At 50.9% G+C, this 17,180-nt stretch overlaps 1 protein-coding gene across 2 annotated transcripts in view; it reads left to right on the top strand.

The window, feature by feature from the left end:
* Positions 1-17,180, top strand: part of SH3PXD2A (SH3 and PX domains 2A) — a 254,234-nt gene that overhangs the window by 117,168 nt on the left and 119,886 nt on the right. For both annotated transcript variants that reach the window (XM_038009529.2, XM_038009528.2), the window contains exons 4-5: positions 594-670; positions 11,026-11,117. In XM_038009529.2, the coding sequence (XP_037865457.1) occupies positions 594-670; positions 11,026-11,117 (169 nt within the window). The remainder of the gene's footprint in view (positions 1-593; positions 671-11,025; positions 11,118-17,180) is intronic.

Raw genomic sequence — 17,180 nt, 5'->3', positions numbered from 1 at the left:
CCTGTAGAGGGGTGTCCCAGCCCAGCTGGCAGCAGCCCGTATGACTGGAGGCTTTGTGCACAGAGAGGCCGGGGAACAGTCAGGCTGGGACAGCCATGCTTCCCTTGGTATTGCCTTGTGCCCGCCCTGGAAGGAGCCACCCACCTAAACTAAGAATAGGAATTCCTGCCCAGCTGGCAGGAACGAATGCCGATTTCTCAAGGAGGGATGGGCCTGAAAACAAAGCGTAGCATGTGGGCTGGGCTCTACTTTGTGTTGATTTGCAAGGTCACTTGAGAGCCGCACCCACTCCGGGCATTCATTGATCCTGCCATTAGATCCAGGCGAGGTGGCCTGGCCAAGTCGCTCATTGAATCCCAAGATGGCAGCCTCCAGGGCTCCTCACCTGCCAGAGAGGTCCTGGGCTCTCAGCCTAGGGCGCCTCTTACCCTCCAGGAAAGGTGACTGTTTCTCTCTTGTTTCCTTGACCATGGACTGAGATGGTGGCAGCTAGTGCTGGACTGAGATGCTGAGAAGCCAAGGGAGAGGGAAATAAGAAGGTCACTGTGGCAGTTTTAGCCAGAATCCCCCACTCATGAGTATCTCTCTTCCAGGCAAGATCCTCTTCCGCAGAAGCCACATCCGGGATGTAGCTGTGAAGAGACTGAAGCCTATCGATGAATACTGCCGGGTAAGAGTGTGTCTGGGGGTGGGGGAGGGGCTCGGGGAGGGCTTCAGGGTGGGGGGAGGGGCCCATCTGCCTGAGTGTCCATCTGTGAAGAAAGGTTGCTGTACAGAACCCTCCTGAGGCCTGGTGTTTCCTGGCCAGAGGGGTGGGTATGGGATCACCCGGTAGCTGGGCCACCCTCTGGGACCCAAGGACCTCGGGTTCACAGCTAAGCTTCTGTGCCTGTCAGGACATATCCATGTTTACAAAACACTGTTTGAAGTCACTTCCTCTGGGAAGTGAACTGAGCTCGGGAGCTAAGTCAAAGAGCCTCCTTCCAAAGGGCTCCTTGCTTCTCTATGTGAGATTTTGCTGGACATAGAAGAACTATTTCTTTGAATTCCTGTTGGGATGTTGTTGGGATCAGTTCAATAGCATCAGCAGTACACATTTGTTTATTCACCTAAATCTTGGTAACTACAAATGTTCATATACACATCTTTACAGATGCAGGTGTTCACACAAACACACACGCACATTCCCATTAACACAGCCAGTGCCAAAGAGCAGGCAGGAGAAGGACAGCAGTGTCATGAGCCAGAGCCCACCTGTCTGTCTTTGATTAGAGCCCAGCGCTCCTGCAGTGAGCATGAGTGGCTACCAGGGGATGAGCAGCCCTCAGTTTCCTTGGCACATGGCCTCTGGAGGGCCAGACTTCCCGGGTTGGAAGCCCTGACTAATTTCATGAACTTGGGCAAGTTACTGAACTTCCCTGAGCCTCTGTTTCCACATCCGTCCAGTAGGGAGAGGAACACACAGGGTGCTCCACACGGTGGTCAGGAGGATGGAATGAGCTGGCACATTGTAAGGGCAACAGCATAGTGTCTGGCTCAGAGGAAGCATTCAGCAGATGCTTTTGTTATTATTTTTACAAAGGGCAAACAATTTGTATTAAATAAACAAGCAAATGAAAAAGTTTTTTTATTTTTTAAATTTTATTTATTTATTTATTTATTTATTTGTTTATTTTGATGGGGCAAAGTGTTGCTCTGCGGCCCAGGCTGGAGTGCAGTGGTGTCATCTTGGCTCACTGTAACTTCTACCTCCTGGGTTCAAGCAATTCTCATGCCTCAGCCTTCCGAGTAACTGGGATTATAGGAGTGTGCCACCATGCATGGCTAATTTTTGTGTTTTTATTAGAGATGTGGTTTTGCTGTGTTGGCCGGGCCGGTCTCAAACTCCTGGCCTCAAGTGATCTGCCCACCTTGGCCTCCCAAAGTGCTGGGATTATAGGCGTGAGCCACCGCGCCCAGCCATATTTTTAACACGTTTTTGAGAGAGGGTCTCGTTCTGTTGCCCAGGCTGGTGAAAAGGCTTTATTAAAAGCAAATAAAAAGTTAAAAAGCAAATAAAAAATAAAAACAAGCAAATAAAAAAGCAAACACGAAATAATTTAATGTTTCTACTGGGCACCATTGGCTTTAGTAGAGCTAGAATTTCGTAGTTAAATGAAACCCACTGTGGTTCCTGACTCAGAAATCTTGAGAAGATGTGGTATAATGTGGCAGATGAGGTATAAAATTTCACAAGTGCTGGTATTAGAGTGTCAGAAGGAGAAGAGCTGGAGTCGAATCCCGGTGCCCACTTACTAGCTATGTGACCTTGGGCAAGCCGCTTTGCCTCTTTGGGCCCTAGTTTCCTCAGCTGTAAAATGAATATAAAAACACTATCTCACATGGGGACTGAGTAGGAAGAATGTATATCACAGTGTCCTCATACAGAGCTGTTGCAGGAAGGCCAGGAGTTCAAGACCAGCCTGGGCAGCATAGCGAGACCTCATCTCTCCAAAAAAAAGTTTAAAATTAGCCAGGCATGGTAGCGCACACCTGTAGTTTAGGTGAGAGGACTGCTTGAGCCAGGAGGTCAAGGCTATGGTGAGCTATGATCATGCCACTGCACTCCAGCCTGGGTAACAAGGAACGATCCTGTCCCTAAATAAATAAATAGGTAGATAGATAGATAAATAAATAAATAAATAAATAAATATGTTTAAATAAGAACCAACATGCTAAATTTATTAACTGGTATTCCCAAGCCTATAGGAAGAAAAGACAATGTAGTCTCCATTAAACTGAAGTTTGAATTTCGTGACTGTGCACGTTATACTTGGGTCACATGTTCTGCCTTATTTTAAAAGGATCCCTCAATGCTGGATTCCCTTAAGCTAGAAACTTCTCTTCTTCAGACCAATATTCATTTTTCTCTTTAACGGGCATTCACTGTTTCTGGTTAAATTGATGGCTGTAGCCTGAGCTTTTATTTCTCTTTATTCCTTTCTCAAGAAGTTAAATAAATGGACAAAGCTAATGGAGGAGGGGGCATTGGGCGGGAGGAAAGCTTTTCCTGCTGGGATTTATAGCTCCGATTAGCCAGCCCAAGGCATCTGCAGCTGGGCTCTTTGGAAATACTGTCTGCTGGATCATCCGGAGGAGGAAGTGATAGCATCTTATCTCCTGGGATCAGGCTTTGAACAGGACTCCTGATTCAGGGGGCTCTGGAGCTCCAGTGTGCCGTGGGTAGCTGGGGGAGCCATTGAATTGGGGTCTGCAAGAGGAGGGGCCTCCTAACCTCATTAGCACAGATGGAAACTGCCCAGAGCCAGACAAGGAACGGGGCCATGGGCCCACCAAGCAGACAGCCATCTATCTCACAGGCAGTGATTTACTCTGAGAATGGCGGGGGTGGGGCAGTACAGAGTGACCTTTAATTCTGCGAAACTAGGAAGCTGGGATCTGTGGTCTGATTGTCTGAGAAACCCACTGACCTTGGAATGGTCTTTAGGGACAAGTCCATGGCCACTGCCACCCAGCTTTGCATTTCACAGCTTGCCTCCAGACAGGCCACTCAGCATCACTGCTAACCCCAGCCAGCTTCACAGCCAGTGCCGTGTGCAGTCCGCTCCACGGCCAGCCCTTCCCCTGTCTCTACCTGCCCTTGTCTACATATTGCCTGGAACCTCTGGAGTCTCTACTTACAGTGCCCTGCATAGCCCACCTGCTTGACTGGCCATCTTCCTTGGACCTGCTAGACAATGTGGGCTCAGAGTCTGGGGTTTGATAGGAATTCACACGCACCCAAAATTGTGCAGCTGGCTCTGCACACCGAGCAGCCGGCTCCCTGCAAGGACTCAGACATGGAAAGTCTGACCATGCAGTGGACCTCCCCAGACTTCGGGCTCCCTGCCCTTGCTGGCCAGCCAGTCCCACCACCTAATGGCGGTTTCACAGCCCAATCTCAGTGTTAATTTTTAACATATAAGCAGCAGATTGGATGGGAATCACGGAAAATTTACCACATGCCGACTGAGTGATCGTTTTATGTGGCACTTGAGGGTCAGGTGTCTATGAAGAGGGGTTCCAAAGGCATTTCTTTAACTTCATAAATTAATTTAAAGGACAACATGGTAATGCAGTTAATATTTAATGGTCTGGGACCTCAACAAGTTGAAGACTTTCATCAGACTAACAAGGGTAAGCTCTACCATAGAGGCTTGGACTCACAATTTTTTAAGTGGCTCTAGTTACCCCATTCCTAGGGGTGAAATACATGTTTGCAGTATTTGTCCAGGGGATAAAATAAATATTCTAGGGAGGGGTTCAGAGAGGAGTGTGAGAGAGTGTTCGAGAATGATCAACTCACCCTTTGACGTGTTAATGGCATTTATACAAGTCTCCACTTCCTGGTTGGTACGACTAGAATTTTTTTGCTGCCCAAATAGCTGAGCTTGTTTCTATTACTCGTCTGTCTATGACACATTTCATTTCAGGGATCAGCGGCTTTCTTTGTAGGAGGGAAGAGGGACTGGGTGCGGTCAGACTTAGGGGCAGGAAGTCTGAGCCCAACAAAAGGTCAGCACTGAAGGGTAAGGATCCCCTGACCCTCCCCTCTGCACCTCACAGACTCATTCATTTTTATTCCCACTTCCCACACTTGAAAGGCTATTGCATGGCAGTGGTTCCTAGTCCCAGGTATTCTCCCTTCCACTGTGGGATTTTCTGCCATAGCCAATCATTGGCTCTCCCCTTGGGGAGAGTAACGTTGTTCTTGTGGTCCTTGTTCTGAAAGCAGACCTGGCCCAGGAGAGGCCTTGCTAATGGGGAGACTTAGGCAGAGGCCAAGGCTGATCTGTTCATGAGGGGCCTCCTGAGTGGCCTGGTGCTCTGGGGGAACTCAGGTAGTAGAATCTCACCATCTCCCTGACAGACCCAGGAGAAGGAGGAGTTTCTAGGCTGAGATAAAGCAGATCATGTCCCTTTTCTCCTTAAAGACCTTCAGAAGTCTGGGCACAGTGGCTCATGTCTGTAATCCCAGCACTTTGGGAGGTCAAGGTGGGCATAGTTGTTTTTTTTTTTAAGATGGAGTCTTGCTCTGTCGCCCAGGCTGGAGTGCAGTGGCACAATCTCAGCTCACTGCAAGTGCTGCCTCCCGGGATTCACACCACTCTCCTGCCTCAGCCTCCCGAGTAGCTGGGACTACAGGCACCTGCCACCACACCCAGCTAATTTTTTTGTATTTTTAGTAGAGACAGGGTTTCACCACGTTAGCCAGGATGGTCTCGATCTCCTGACCTCATGATCCGCCCACCTCGGCCTCCCAAAGTGCTGGGATTACAGGTGTGAGCCACCATGCCCGGCCAAGGTGGGCATATTGCTTGAGCCCACGGGTTCGAGACCAGCCTGGGCAACATGGTGAAACCCCATCTCTACAAAAAATAGTAAAAGTAGCTGGGCATGGTAGTGCATGCCTGTAGTCCCAGCTATTGGAGATGCTGAGGTGGGAGGGTCACTTGAGCCTGGGAGGCAGAGGCTGCAGTGTGCCATGATTGCACCACTGCACTCCAGCCTGGGCAACATAGTGAGACCCTATTTCAAAATAAAAACGGGCCTCCTTCAGAGGAGTCCCGCTGCCCCGAGAATGTGTGAGCACCTCAGCCGGGCCCTCTGTGGGCTGGTTCCAAGTGCTGCTGGGGCCTCAGCTCCTACCTCTCTCTTCCACACCCCGCAGTCTAGTTCAGCAGACACGAGGCCATCCTCGACTAGCCAGGCCTGCGCCCCTGAGCCTGCGCTGGTCCCCTGCCTGGGTGCACATTCAGCTTCCACAGTGAGCTCTTCCATAAGCCTCATGACTCCCCAGGAAAAGCTGATCACTCCTGCCATTCTGCCCCCAGAGGACTGCGCCCACCCCGACTCTGCGCATTTCTCCTCTGCGGGAGGGTGACTTCTGTGTGTCCGTCTTCTCCCAGACTGCGAGCTCCTTGAGGGCCACATTTGTCATCTCTGTGTCTTCACTAATAAACAGGAAGCCCAGCCCTAAGGGGGTGTCCAGCCAATGCCTGATGACAAGATGGAAAGATCACAAGTAAACAGAACTTCCTCAGAGAGTGACATATCCCCCAGGCCCTGATGTACTAAGATCCCTTGTGAAATGGCTTAGACTACTACCAAGAATTAGACACCATTTACATTTCAAGGGGAGTCACTGCTCAGATCCGTCAAAAAGAAAACCCATGTGTTTTGAATACTCTGATTTCAGAAGTTCAGTGAAACCCCAGCTTTCTAGATGGTGACCTAGGAAGAACAGTCCAGGCCGGTTAGAGGCAGCCCCAGAGGTGGGGCTGGAAGGACACGGGTGGGAGGCCAAAGGGGCAGGATGCCAGCCCCCTTGTGCCACACCTCCAACTCCACCCAGAGCGGCCGGGCTTTTACCCATAAGATTTCCAGGGATTAGAAACTGATGCTTTCAAAAAAAAAAAAAAAAAAAAATCAGTGTGCAGGAAGAAGCACTTAAAAAAACAAAATAAAAAAAACAAAACAAAAAAAATAAAACAAGAAAATAAACTGATGCTGCTGAAAAGAGAGGAGCAATCGAGCCTGTGTAAAGAGTGGACTCCCGTGGTGTTTTGCCAAATGCAGAGCTTTGCTGTTTGTCCTGACGCAGGCATTATCCAGAGTGGTGGGCTCTGTGGAGGATGACCGTTTCGAAGCAGAGGGTCTGAGCACAGTCTGCCTGGGCCCCCTCCTATGCCACTTATATGTGCAAAGACCAGACTTGTGCCCACCGTATCTGAGTGGAGGTCTCAGAGACACACAATGCAGCCACCCTCTCCCTTGTCTACACCTGCACCATTGGCCATGATGACACTTGGTGCTAAGTGGTAGCTCATGTCATGGCCCCCAGAAAATGGTCTTGAGGGGTAGGAGCTGGAGACTGCAGGACAGTTTAGGACTGGAAGAGGGGAAGCTGGCAGGGTTAACTGATGACAAAACCTGAATGGCTCTTCAGCACCTCATTACTAGTCCCCCCTGACCCGGGTACCCACTACCCCAGCCCTTTTCTGCGTGCCATTTCTGGAGATCTGCTCTCAGCCAGCTCACTGACCCCTGTGTACACAGTTTACTGAGTACACATTTACTGAGTGTACTGTTCACCAGCCACTGTGCTAGGCTTCTCGTATTCATCTTACTTAACTTCCTAACAACTAGGTAGGTGCCACATCGCATCCCAGAGCTCAGAGAGGGCAGGTAATGCATCCAGCCTCACACAGCCCGTAAATGGCAGAGCCAGGACCCAAACCCGCATCTGCCTGCAGCCCTGAGGTCCTGAGGCTCTGAGGCGCTGACTTTACCACCACATGGCATACATATGAATGTCTCATGGCAGAATTTTAGACCTAAGCTGGGGTTGCTAACCCTGATATGCCTGTTATCTGGCCCCTACCCTGCTGTTCTCAGAACGGCTGGGCTTGGGGGTGCCCTGGCCCTGGCCATCACCAGCCCAGGCTGCGGGTACTCACTGCTCAGTACCATCCTCTCCTGCCAAATGATTTTGGCCAGAGCTGAGCTTTGGCAGCAGCTCTGATGGAAGCTGCTCTGGGCTGAGAGCCTCTTGTCAGCCTGAAATCAGGACGAGCCCTCCACGCGGCTCCCCTCAAGGCTCCCTGTTAAATAAAGATGCCACGGTTGTTCCACCAAAAGGCCTCTTTGTCCGAGGCCCTCGTGGCCCACGCGTCCTCTGCCTCTGGAATGTGGGTCTCTGTCGGCATGAAGAGCCCCTCTGTTCCCTGCCAGGGCTGGGTGAGCCGTGGCCGGCCAGGGTCTGCACTTAGGGTGGATGGCAGCACACTGAAGTGGGAGGGCACTAGCGCTCTAGGCCACTGAAACCCTCCCTCTCCCACCCTGTGTCCCTCCCTCTCCCTTTCAGAGTGGTCACCCAGCAATGACCCTCTGCACACAGCTGGGATTCCTAGTGATAGTTTCCTCCTGCCTTCTGCCCATCCTGACCCTATTGGTGCTCCCTCCTGAGGCCCCCTGTCCTCCCTGAATTTCTCTCCCTCCCTCTCACTCCCTGTCTGTCTCTCTCCTTCCTCAGTTTTTCAGTTCCTTTTCCTTCTACCTTCCCAAGGAGAACACAGCATAGACAGTGTGCGTTAAATGAGGACTTGAACACTCTGGGGGCATGCTCCACCCCTCTGACCTTCACAGCTTGGGCTTGGATTCTGCCCCTCTCCTCACTTATGGCTTCACCCCCAGCAGCCTCAGTATCCAGGTCTACCTCCAGGACAAAATGGGTGACATGTCATTAGATTTGCTCTCTCTCATCCCTATAAAACCAGGCACAGCCCCATATGCAGCACACACTGCAAAGCCCTCACTGTTTGGTGGATGACTGGAGGAGTTAAGGGGCCAAGGGCGGGGCCTGACACGTACCTGCTCATTTAATGTTAATTTTCCTTTTCTGTTTCTTGCCTGTTGATGGAGATGTGTTATGTTAGAGACCCTTGGAGAGCCGTGAACCCTGAAAGGAATGACTGGGAGTTACATCGTGCTCTCTTATCTGCTATGGTCTGGTCTTGTCTCATCTTGCCTGGGTGTGGGTTTGGCATCAAGAAGGGCCCATCTTGATAGGATGCCTGGTGCTAGATGGCACACTTGCGTTGTTATCTAACCAGCTCAGAGAACAGCTAAACCATTACTTTCCTCTTCCTCAATATTATCATTCTATGGATGCAACCTAAGATTATATGTGGGTTTTTTGTCCTGCTATCATGTCCCATGGCTACTGGATATTGGGCTTATAGAATGGAAACCTTCACTACCTTATCCATTTTTCATTCATTCATTTCTTTAAACAAGTATTAATCAAGTGCCCGCTCTGTCAGGTACTCTACTAGGATCTGGGGACACAGAAGTCAACCGAACAGATTAAAATCCCTGCCTGCAGGGAGCTTACCTTCCAGTGAGTCTTCCCCACCCTCCAGGGGTGCCTGTGGGCAGGCCACGTGGTCTCCCTGCACCTGCATCTCCTCACCTGTAGTATGGGGATGGGAATTGTGCCCTCATGAGGATTTCCTGGAACAACACTCACAGACTCACTGTACTTGGCCCAGGAGCCGCTGGATCCAGGCGTTGCATCTGAAGCTGGTCGTGGTGTGTGAGGTTTCGGGAGGCAGGGGCATGGGACAGGGTCGTGTCTTACACACCGGGGGACTTCTCATCAGGAGTGTCTCACAAGCCCTGTGTTTGTTGACTCCTCCAGTCCTGGGTTTTTCTGTCTTCTCCTGGCTCTAGCCCTTGTCTCACTGTCCCCCGTCCCTCAGCCCTGCTTTGGCAGTGTTCTCTCCTGTCTGTTTGGACCAAGGGATCCTTCCTTTCCCCAGCATTTCTCCCCATACTAAATTGAGGGGCCCAGAAAGCGGGACTATACCTGGCCTCACCCTACACCCCCAACCCCTCCATGTCAGACCTGGCCAGGTCAGGGTCCTGCGTGCTGGTGTGCAGTATGAACTCTGACTACCTTCTTTTTATTTAATTGTATTGTATTTATTTATTTTTTTGAGACAGAGTCTTGCTCTGTCGCCCAGGCTGGGGTGCAGTGGCGCGATCTCGGCTCACTGCAACCTCCGCCTCCTGGGTTCAAGCGATTACCCTGCCTCAGCCTCCCGCGTAGCTGGCATTACAGGCACCCTCCACCACACCTGGCTAATTTTTTGTATTTTTAGTAGAGACAGGGTTTCTCCATGTTGGACATGGCTGGTCTCCAACTCCTGACCTCAAGTGATCTGCCCACCTCGGCTTCCCAAAGTGCTGGGATTACCGGCGTGAGCCACGGCGCCCGGCCTAACTCTGACTACCTCCTGACCTAGTGCATCACCTTCCAGCTGCAGACTCTCCTCATGCCTGGGTGACAAGCTCACAGCTGGCCCACACACTTGCCATGACTACTGTTTCCCATAGAATGCCCACTGCTCCTCTCTGCTTGTCCAAACCCTGCAAACTCCACTAGCCATGCTCATGCCCACTCTTCTAAGAAACCTTTCCACACTCTTCAGTTTACATTGTTTCTCCAGGCATCCTCAGCTTGGCCTGAAACAAGGCCCTGCTAGTCATGCCCCAGTCCACCTCCTATGGCCCTTCTCCCTTGCTCTGGGCCCTCAGGCCACACTGGCCTTCATTCATCTCCTGGAACCAACATGCTTGATCGCTCTACCTCCACCTTGACCAGTTAATTCTTACCCATCCTTCAGAACTTAGCTTTAAAGAGTCCTTCCTGAAACACTGGCTCCCCATCTTCCACATCTTCTTAGATTCTATCAAACTCCATCATAGTGCTGTGTTGTCCTTGGCAGCAATTATCAACTTGTCATGAAATAATTAATTTTGTGGTCAGTGTTTAGGGAGTGTGAATGCCTGGTGCAGCTGGAGCGTGGCTAGTGGGAGACAAGGCTGGGAGGACATGACCTTGGACTGTTGGGTTAGGGATCTTGGACTTACTCTGTGTGCAGAAGGGAATTCCCTCGGGGTTCCAGCAGAATGACTACCTCCTGAGGACCCTAAGACCCAGGGTACCAGGGTTCAGTGGTCTTTTTTTTTTTTTTTTAAGCTGGTTGACTGGCTTGTTGGTTGGTTGGTTGGTTGGTTGACTGGATGGTTGATGGGTAGGTTGATTGGATAACTGGTTAGAGTTTTTTTGTTGTTGTCTTGTTGGTTTGTTGATTAATTGGCTGGTTGGTTAGTTGATCAGTTAGTTGGCTGGCTAGATAGTTGAGAGAAATGGATAGAAGGAAGGAAGGAAGGAAGGGAGGGAGGGAGGGAGGGAGGGAGGGAAGAAGGAAGGAAGTTAGTTTGGTTGTTTCATTCGTTATTTGATTGGTTGATTTGTTGATTAGTTTTCTGTGTGGACAGGTGGGTGGCTGGTTGACCATGTCTTCCATGGCACAGTGCTTGATCTCTCTGTCACTGTTGGTGCAAGGTGACACTGTCTTGGTTTCCCTGTTTCCAAGTTCATCACACCTAATGCCCTTTCTTCCTGTCTTTCCACAGGCACTTGTCCGGCTGCCCCCACACATTTCACAGTGTGACGAAGTCTTCCGGTTCTTTGAGGCTCGACCCGAGGATGTCAACCCTCCAAAAGAGTAAGTAATAACTCAGGCCTCTCCCATGTGCTAGAGACGTGTGGGCTAAAGCAGTGGTCAGCATGGGGAGGCTGAGGCTGTGGGAAACAAGCAGAAGGAGAGCTAGCAGGGCCAGCCAAGCTAAAGAACAGTGGTCCAGAGGAATGGAGGACATTATTCCCCAGGCTCCTAGGGTCAGAGCCCACTCTTCATTTTCCTTTATCCCAGGGCTGCAAAGCGAGAGTGTCTCTGCATTTGTGGAGCAGATCTTCCTACAAACTCTTTCTGACTCACAGGGTTATTACAAGGAGCAGATGAGATAACAGAAAATATAATGGACATGCCATTGAGACTGCTCAGGGCTAGCACAGTCTTTGCTCTTTGCTGTTATGGCTGCAGAGCTCCCAGCGTGCACTGCCCAGGCTGAAAACTCACCTGCCGAATAACAGCAGTCCTGGGCTGCTCCAACAGATTTTATAATCATCATAAAAAATCATAATGAATTTACTCAGTGTCTTTTATGTATAGCATTTTATGATAGGCATTGTCATATTCAATAGTCCTATTTACAGAGGAGGAAACCATGGCTTGGTGAGGTCAGGTGCTTTTCCCCCAAAGTTATGCAGATGGTTTGATAGGAGACAGGCCAAGACCTGAACCTAAGTCTGTAGTTCCTAGTGGCCCAGTGCTGGCTAATGTTTCCATGTTTGGAGAGAAGCGGGGAACCATGCAGGTCTTTTTTCTCTCTGAAACTGGGATGCTCTGGACTGGTGGTCAAGATGGCCCACCCAACCATGCTGGTTTCTCTCACACAGGATCCAACTCCATCCAGATGGCCATGCTTTCTTGCTCAGAGCGTTCTGCTCACCTGCAGTCCCCAGCATAGGTTCTCATTGGAGAGAAAAATCCAGTTCCCACCTAGGAGCTGGTGGGCAGAAGGCAAGGAGGGGTGTTGGGTAAGAGAGAGGGTTGGGGAGAGGACTTAAGGGGATGATGATGAATCACCTCACTCCATGGCTATCCCCTGGAAGCTTAAAGTACCAGATGGGTGAGAGAGAGGCAGATGGGGTGGCTACTACAGAGGGAAAGGACAGAGTAGGACACAGAAACTCTCTGGGCCAGGTGGGGAGAGGCAGGTGGAAACTGGTGATGGGGAGGAGAAAGCCTGAAGATGAGGGTGGGCATTGCATGGCTCTGGAGGTGCCATTCACACTGCACTTTCTGTGAATGTGCCCATGAGGTTGTAGAGTATGTGGCCTGCACACCCACACATGGCAGTCCTGCCTAAAGGGACCCTTCTCTCTTCATGCTTGCTAAAAGACTAATAGCCTGAAATGGCCTGGGCATTTTGAGGGAGGAAAATGCAGCTCCGAGACGCACCTGGCCTAGCAAAGGCCATCTTCATTGATGGCTGCCTCAGGCAAGAAGCAAGCACTGTGAACCATCAGGAGCTTATCAGTAACTTGGTTCACAGTGTGAAGCAGTGGAAAGCCACAAGGTATAGGATGCAAGGTCTTGAGTTCACATCCCAGTTCTGCTGCTACTAGCTGTGTGATGTCCGGGCAGATCCCTCGTAACTTCCCCGAGCTTCTCTGTGGTCCCTAGTGGCTCAGTGCTGGCCGAAGTTTCTATACTTAGAGAGAAACGGGAATGAATCTTAAATTCAGCTGATTTAAAAAAAAAAAAAAAAAAAAAAAAAAAAAAAAAAAAGATGCTAGGCACAGTGGTTCACACCTGTAATCCCAGCACTTTGGGAGGCCAAGGCAGGTGGATTTCTTGAGCCCAAGAGTTCAAGACCAGCCCTGGCAACATAGCGAGACCTTGTCTCTATAAAAAATAAAAATTTAAAATTTAAGAAGAAAGAATAGTGAGAAATAGGGAACCATCTGTAAAAAGGAAATAGTGATGAAACCCTGTTCTTGCTACCTCCAAGGGTTATCCATGAAACTCAGATGATGAGAGGTAGGAGAGGTTTGCACCAGGGCTTGTATATTATTATTATTATTATTTTGTTTGTTTGAGACAGGGTCTCGCTCTGTCGTCCAGGCTGGAGTGCAGTGGAGTGATCTTGGTTGACTGCAACCTTCACCTCCCCAGGTTCAAGCAATTCCCTTACTTCAGCCTCCCTAGTAGCTGAGATTACAGGCGCATGCCACCACACCCGGCTAATTTTTGTATTTTTAGTAGAGACGGGGTTTCACCATGTTGGCCAGGTTGGTCTCGAACTTCTAAGTTCAAGTGATCTGCCTGCCTTAGCCTCCTAAAGTGCTGGGATTACAGGCATGAGCAACCGTGCCCGGCCAGGGCTTGTATATTCTTATCCCCACTTTACAGATTAGAAAACAGGAGCTCACAGCTAGAGCGGGAATTTGAACCCAGAACTTCCAGGTTGGAAGCAGAAGCCCACACTCTTCTGTTTCTCCTGCCTGCTTCGCTGGTTTGGGAACTGTGGTCCTGAAGCTCCTCAGTGTCTCCTTTCTGTCCCTGCCTCTCTGCGCTCCTGCCCCTTCCTTCTTTATCCTTGCCTTGCCTCAGGGCAAGGGAAGGCTCTGAGCCTGGCAGCAGTATCCCTGGGTCCTCACCTGACCCTGCCGGTGCCCAGCTGTGATGTTCTCTCCAAGCCTCTCATTCTCTGTCCTTGCACGGGGAGAGAGGAGATGCTCCTCCCTAGGTGGGTGGCTGTTGAAATCCCCTGTGATCGTGTGCCCTTCCATGGGGGAAAAGGATCAGGATCATCGATGGTGGAGGCAGCAAGTGTATCGCCACAAAAGCAGCTGACCCCGCCTGTGATCCATGCCTCCAAACCTGCTCTTTGCCAGTCAGCTGAATCCATCGGCCTCACTTCATTCATGGCATTAAGTTAGCCTTCTGCCCACCTCTAGGAGGCTCTTGAGGAACAGTGGAAACCAGGCTCAGCGAGACTCTTGGCTGTTGGTGAGGCAGCAGGCCATGGCTTTGTGGGGTCAGGCTCTGGGGTCAGGCCCTGCCACTTAAGGCTCGGTGATCTTTGGCCATTTGCTCAACGTCTCTGCATTACTGTTTCCCTGAAACAAGAAAATACAGAACTCATGAGCTGGTCAAGAGGGTTTACTCAAATAACCTGGCCAGGTGCTACTGGTGCACCGGAAGTACTCCACACCTGTGTTCATAGAAGGCTGAGGAACAGAATGGAATGTGTGCACGCTCCGCCCCTGCCTGACTTTTGCAGGGAGGGGCTGTGAAGCATTGGCCGCTCTGCCACCAGGCCAGCAGGGGTTATCTGCCTCTTTCTTGAGGTGCTATTGGCTACGTGGGCCAGGTCACCACTGGTCTGGCAAGTTAGGGGCCTGGGAACAGGAACGCCTCCCGCCCCAGGACAGGTCTGAGGCTCAGGAAGTGAGCTCAGCAGTGGCCAGGCAGTTCTGAGGGGCTTCCCCTCCCCTGGCCCGGCCGGTCTCTGCTCTGCCTCCAGGACCCACCAACAGAGACCTGTGTTCCACTGCAGAGTGTGCCTGTCACAAAAGAGCCAGACCTTGCCGGTGACCCTCGGCTGACAGGCTGCCGATGTGTCAGACTAGTGCCTGCAACTCCTCCCACTCCGGCTGCTTGGACCTTCCCAGGCCACTGTGCGCCTCCCTTCCCTCCAGCCTAGAACATAAACACAGGATCGAGTAACAGCATATTTTGACTCTGGGGCGACTGTGGAGTGGCTTATCAAATTATCAAAGCCGGTGGATTTAATTGGAATTTTGCAGATAACCCCTGGCTTCTTTCAAGTGTGCTGCTGCCGGGTCCATTGAGAATTCATGGGGGCTGGGGTGGGGGACCGCCTTCCCTTTCCATCTTCCAGAGAAGACAAGGTCTGTCACAGCCCAGACTCAGTGGGGGAGGTGGGCAACAGGCCCAAGCGCCTCGGCTTTGATCCCAGGCCACTCGCTGGCTTCTGCAGGCGGAAAGCCAGGCCCATGGAGTCGGCTAGCGGTTGCTCTTCCAGACCACTGGCCCTGCACAGAAAGGATGTTCTTCATGGACACCTTTGATGAGCTTGGCACAGAGCAGCCATGGTGGTTTTGCCTCCTCACGCGGCACCCCCAGGAAGGTTAATGGGATTTGTGCCCTTATGAAAGAGGCTCCAGCAAGGCCCTTGCCCCTTCCATTATGTGAGGACACAGCATTTGCCCCTTCTGCCATGGGAGGACACAGCCAGAGTGCACCATCTGTGGGAACCAGGCTTCACTGGGCACCAAATCTGCTGACACCTCGATCTTGAACTTTCCAGCCTCCAGAACTGTGAGCGATAAATTTCTGTTGTTAAGAAATTACCTAGTGTGGCCGGGCGTGGTGGCTCAGACCTGTAATCCCAGCACTTTGGAAGGCCAAGGCGGGTGGATCACCTGAGGTCAGGACTTTGAGATCAGCCTGTCCAACATGGCAAAACCCCATTTCTGCTAAAAATATAAAAATTACCCAGGCGTGGTGGCACGTGCCTGTAATCCCAGCTACTCGGGAGGCTGAGACAGGAGAATAGCTTGAACCCAGAAGGCAGAGGTTGCAGTGAGCTGAGATTGCACCACTGCAGTCCAGCTGGGTGACAGAGCAAGACTCCATCTCAAAAAAAAAAACAGCAAATGAAATGACATAGTGTAAGGTACTTTGCTATAACAGCCTGAACGGACTAAGACACTTGCTGTTTTTACTGTTGGTCCCTGCCACTGAAACACAGGCTCCAGGAGAGTGGGAACTTGTCTTTGTTCTGTTCACAGAACAAAGCTGTATCCCCAGCACCCAGAACAGTGCCTGTCCCAGAGCAGGGTCTCAGAGGGTCTCTGCTGGATGAATGATTGTTGTCATTCAGTCCTCACTATGGTCTTACATGGTAAGTATGACTGTGACATGATTTTACCAAGGAGCTGAAGGCTCAGGGACATGAAGCAGCTCACCTAAAGTCACCCAACTGGCAGGTGCAGGGCCAAGATCCAAGCCAGGCAGGCTGGCCCCAGACCTACGGTTCTAACCACAGCCCTGACCCAACCCATCACTCAGCTCACACCCACTCTGCCTTCCCAACCTCCTCAGCAGCACCCCTCCCCACCTCCACCCCAGCCAGAGCAGGTGGGTACCAACCTCAGCCCATTTGATGTTATCCTTTGAGGATGGTGTGTGTCTTAGTCTGTTCAGGCTGCTGGAACAGAATACCATAGCCTGTGTGGCTTATAAACAACAGAAATAAATTTCCCACAGTTCTTATGAAAGAGGCTGGCAAGTGCTAAACCAAGGCACCAGCAGATTCAGTGTCTGGTGAGGGCCTGCTTCCTGGTTCATAGATAGTTATCTTTACCCTGGTGGACAGGGAAACAAGCTCTCTGGGTTCTCTTTTATAAGGCACTGATCTCATTCATGAGGGCCAGTGACCATGGCCTAATCGACTCCTACTACATCACCTTGGGCATTAGGATTTAACATATGAATTTAGTTGGGACACAAACATTTGGTCTCTAGCAGTGTGTTCTTGGAAAGCCAGCAGTTGGATAGGGGTGTGTGTGTGTGTGTGTGTGTGTGTGTGTCCTGACTGGAGGGAGGGGAGCAGAAAGGGAAAGGAAGAAAAAGGAAGAGTGTTTGCCTTATCGTATTGGTCCCCTCTTCTGTACTGTACATAATGCTTACTTAAATACTCATTTAAATATTAGGCTGCCCGCGAAGGTGGTGTTGTTATCCCCGTTTAGCAGATGGGGAAGTGAAGCTGCTGGCAGTTACCTGGCTTCCCCAGGCCATGCAGCCAAGTGGAGAGGCAGGGCTTGGAGCCTGGGTGCAGTTCTGTTAGGCCCCTCCAGCTCCCCCAGCCCCCAGTCATGAGGGGTCAATGGGCAGGGGTGGGCAAGAGAAGCTTGATGTAGTTTCTTGGTCTTTCCTGTGTGAATTTCTGGGGAGCTATGTGACAGCTTGGGATGAGGAGACCCTTGGTCACCAAATCCTAAAGAAGGCAGATAAAGACATGCTCTTGGCCCTGTGCGGTGGCTTACGCCTGTAATCCCAGCACTTCAGGAGGTCAAGGCGGGAGGATTGCTTGAGCCCAGGAGTTTGAGACCAGCCTGAGCAACATAGTGA

Source organism: Chlorocebus sabaeus, chromosome 9 (assembly GCF_047675955.1).
Source record: "Chlorocebus sabaeus isolate Y175 chromosome 9, mChlSab1.0.hap1, whole genome shotgun sequence".
In the NCBI taxonomy this organism is placed as follows: Eukaryota; Metazoa; Chordata; class Mammalia; order Primates; family Cercopithecidae; genus Chlorocebus; species Chlorocebus sabaeus.
Note: the sequence above shows the minus strand (reverse complement) of the source record. Positions and strands in the feature narration are given on the sequence as shown.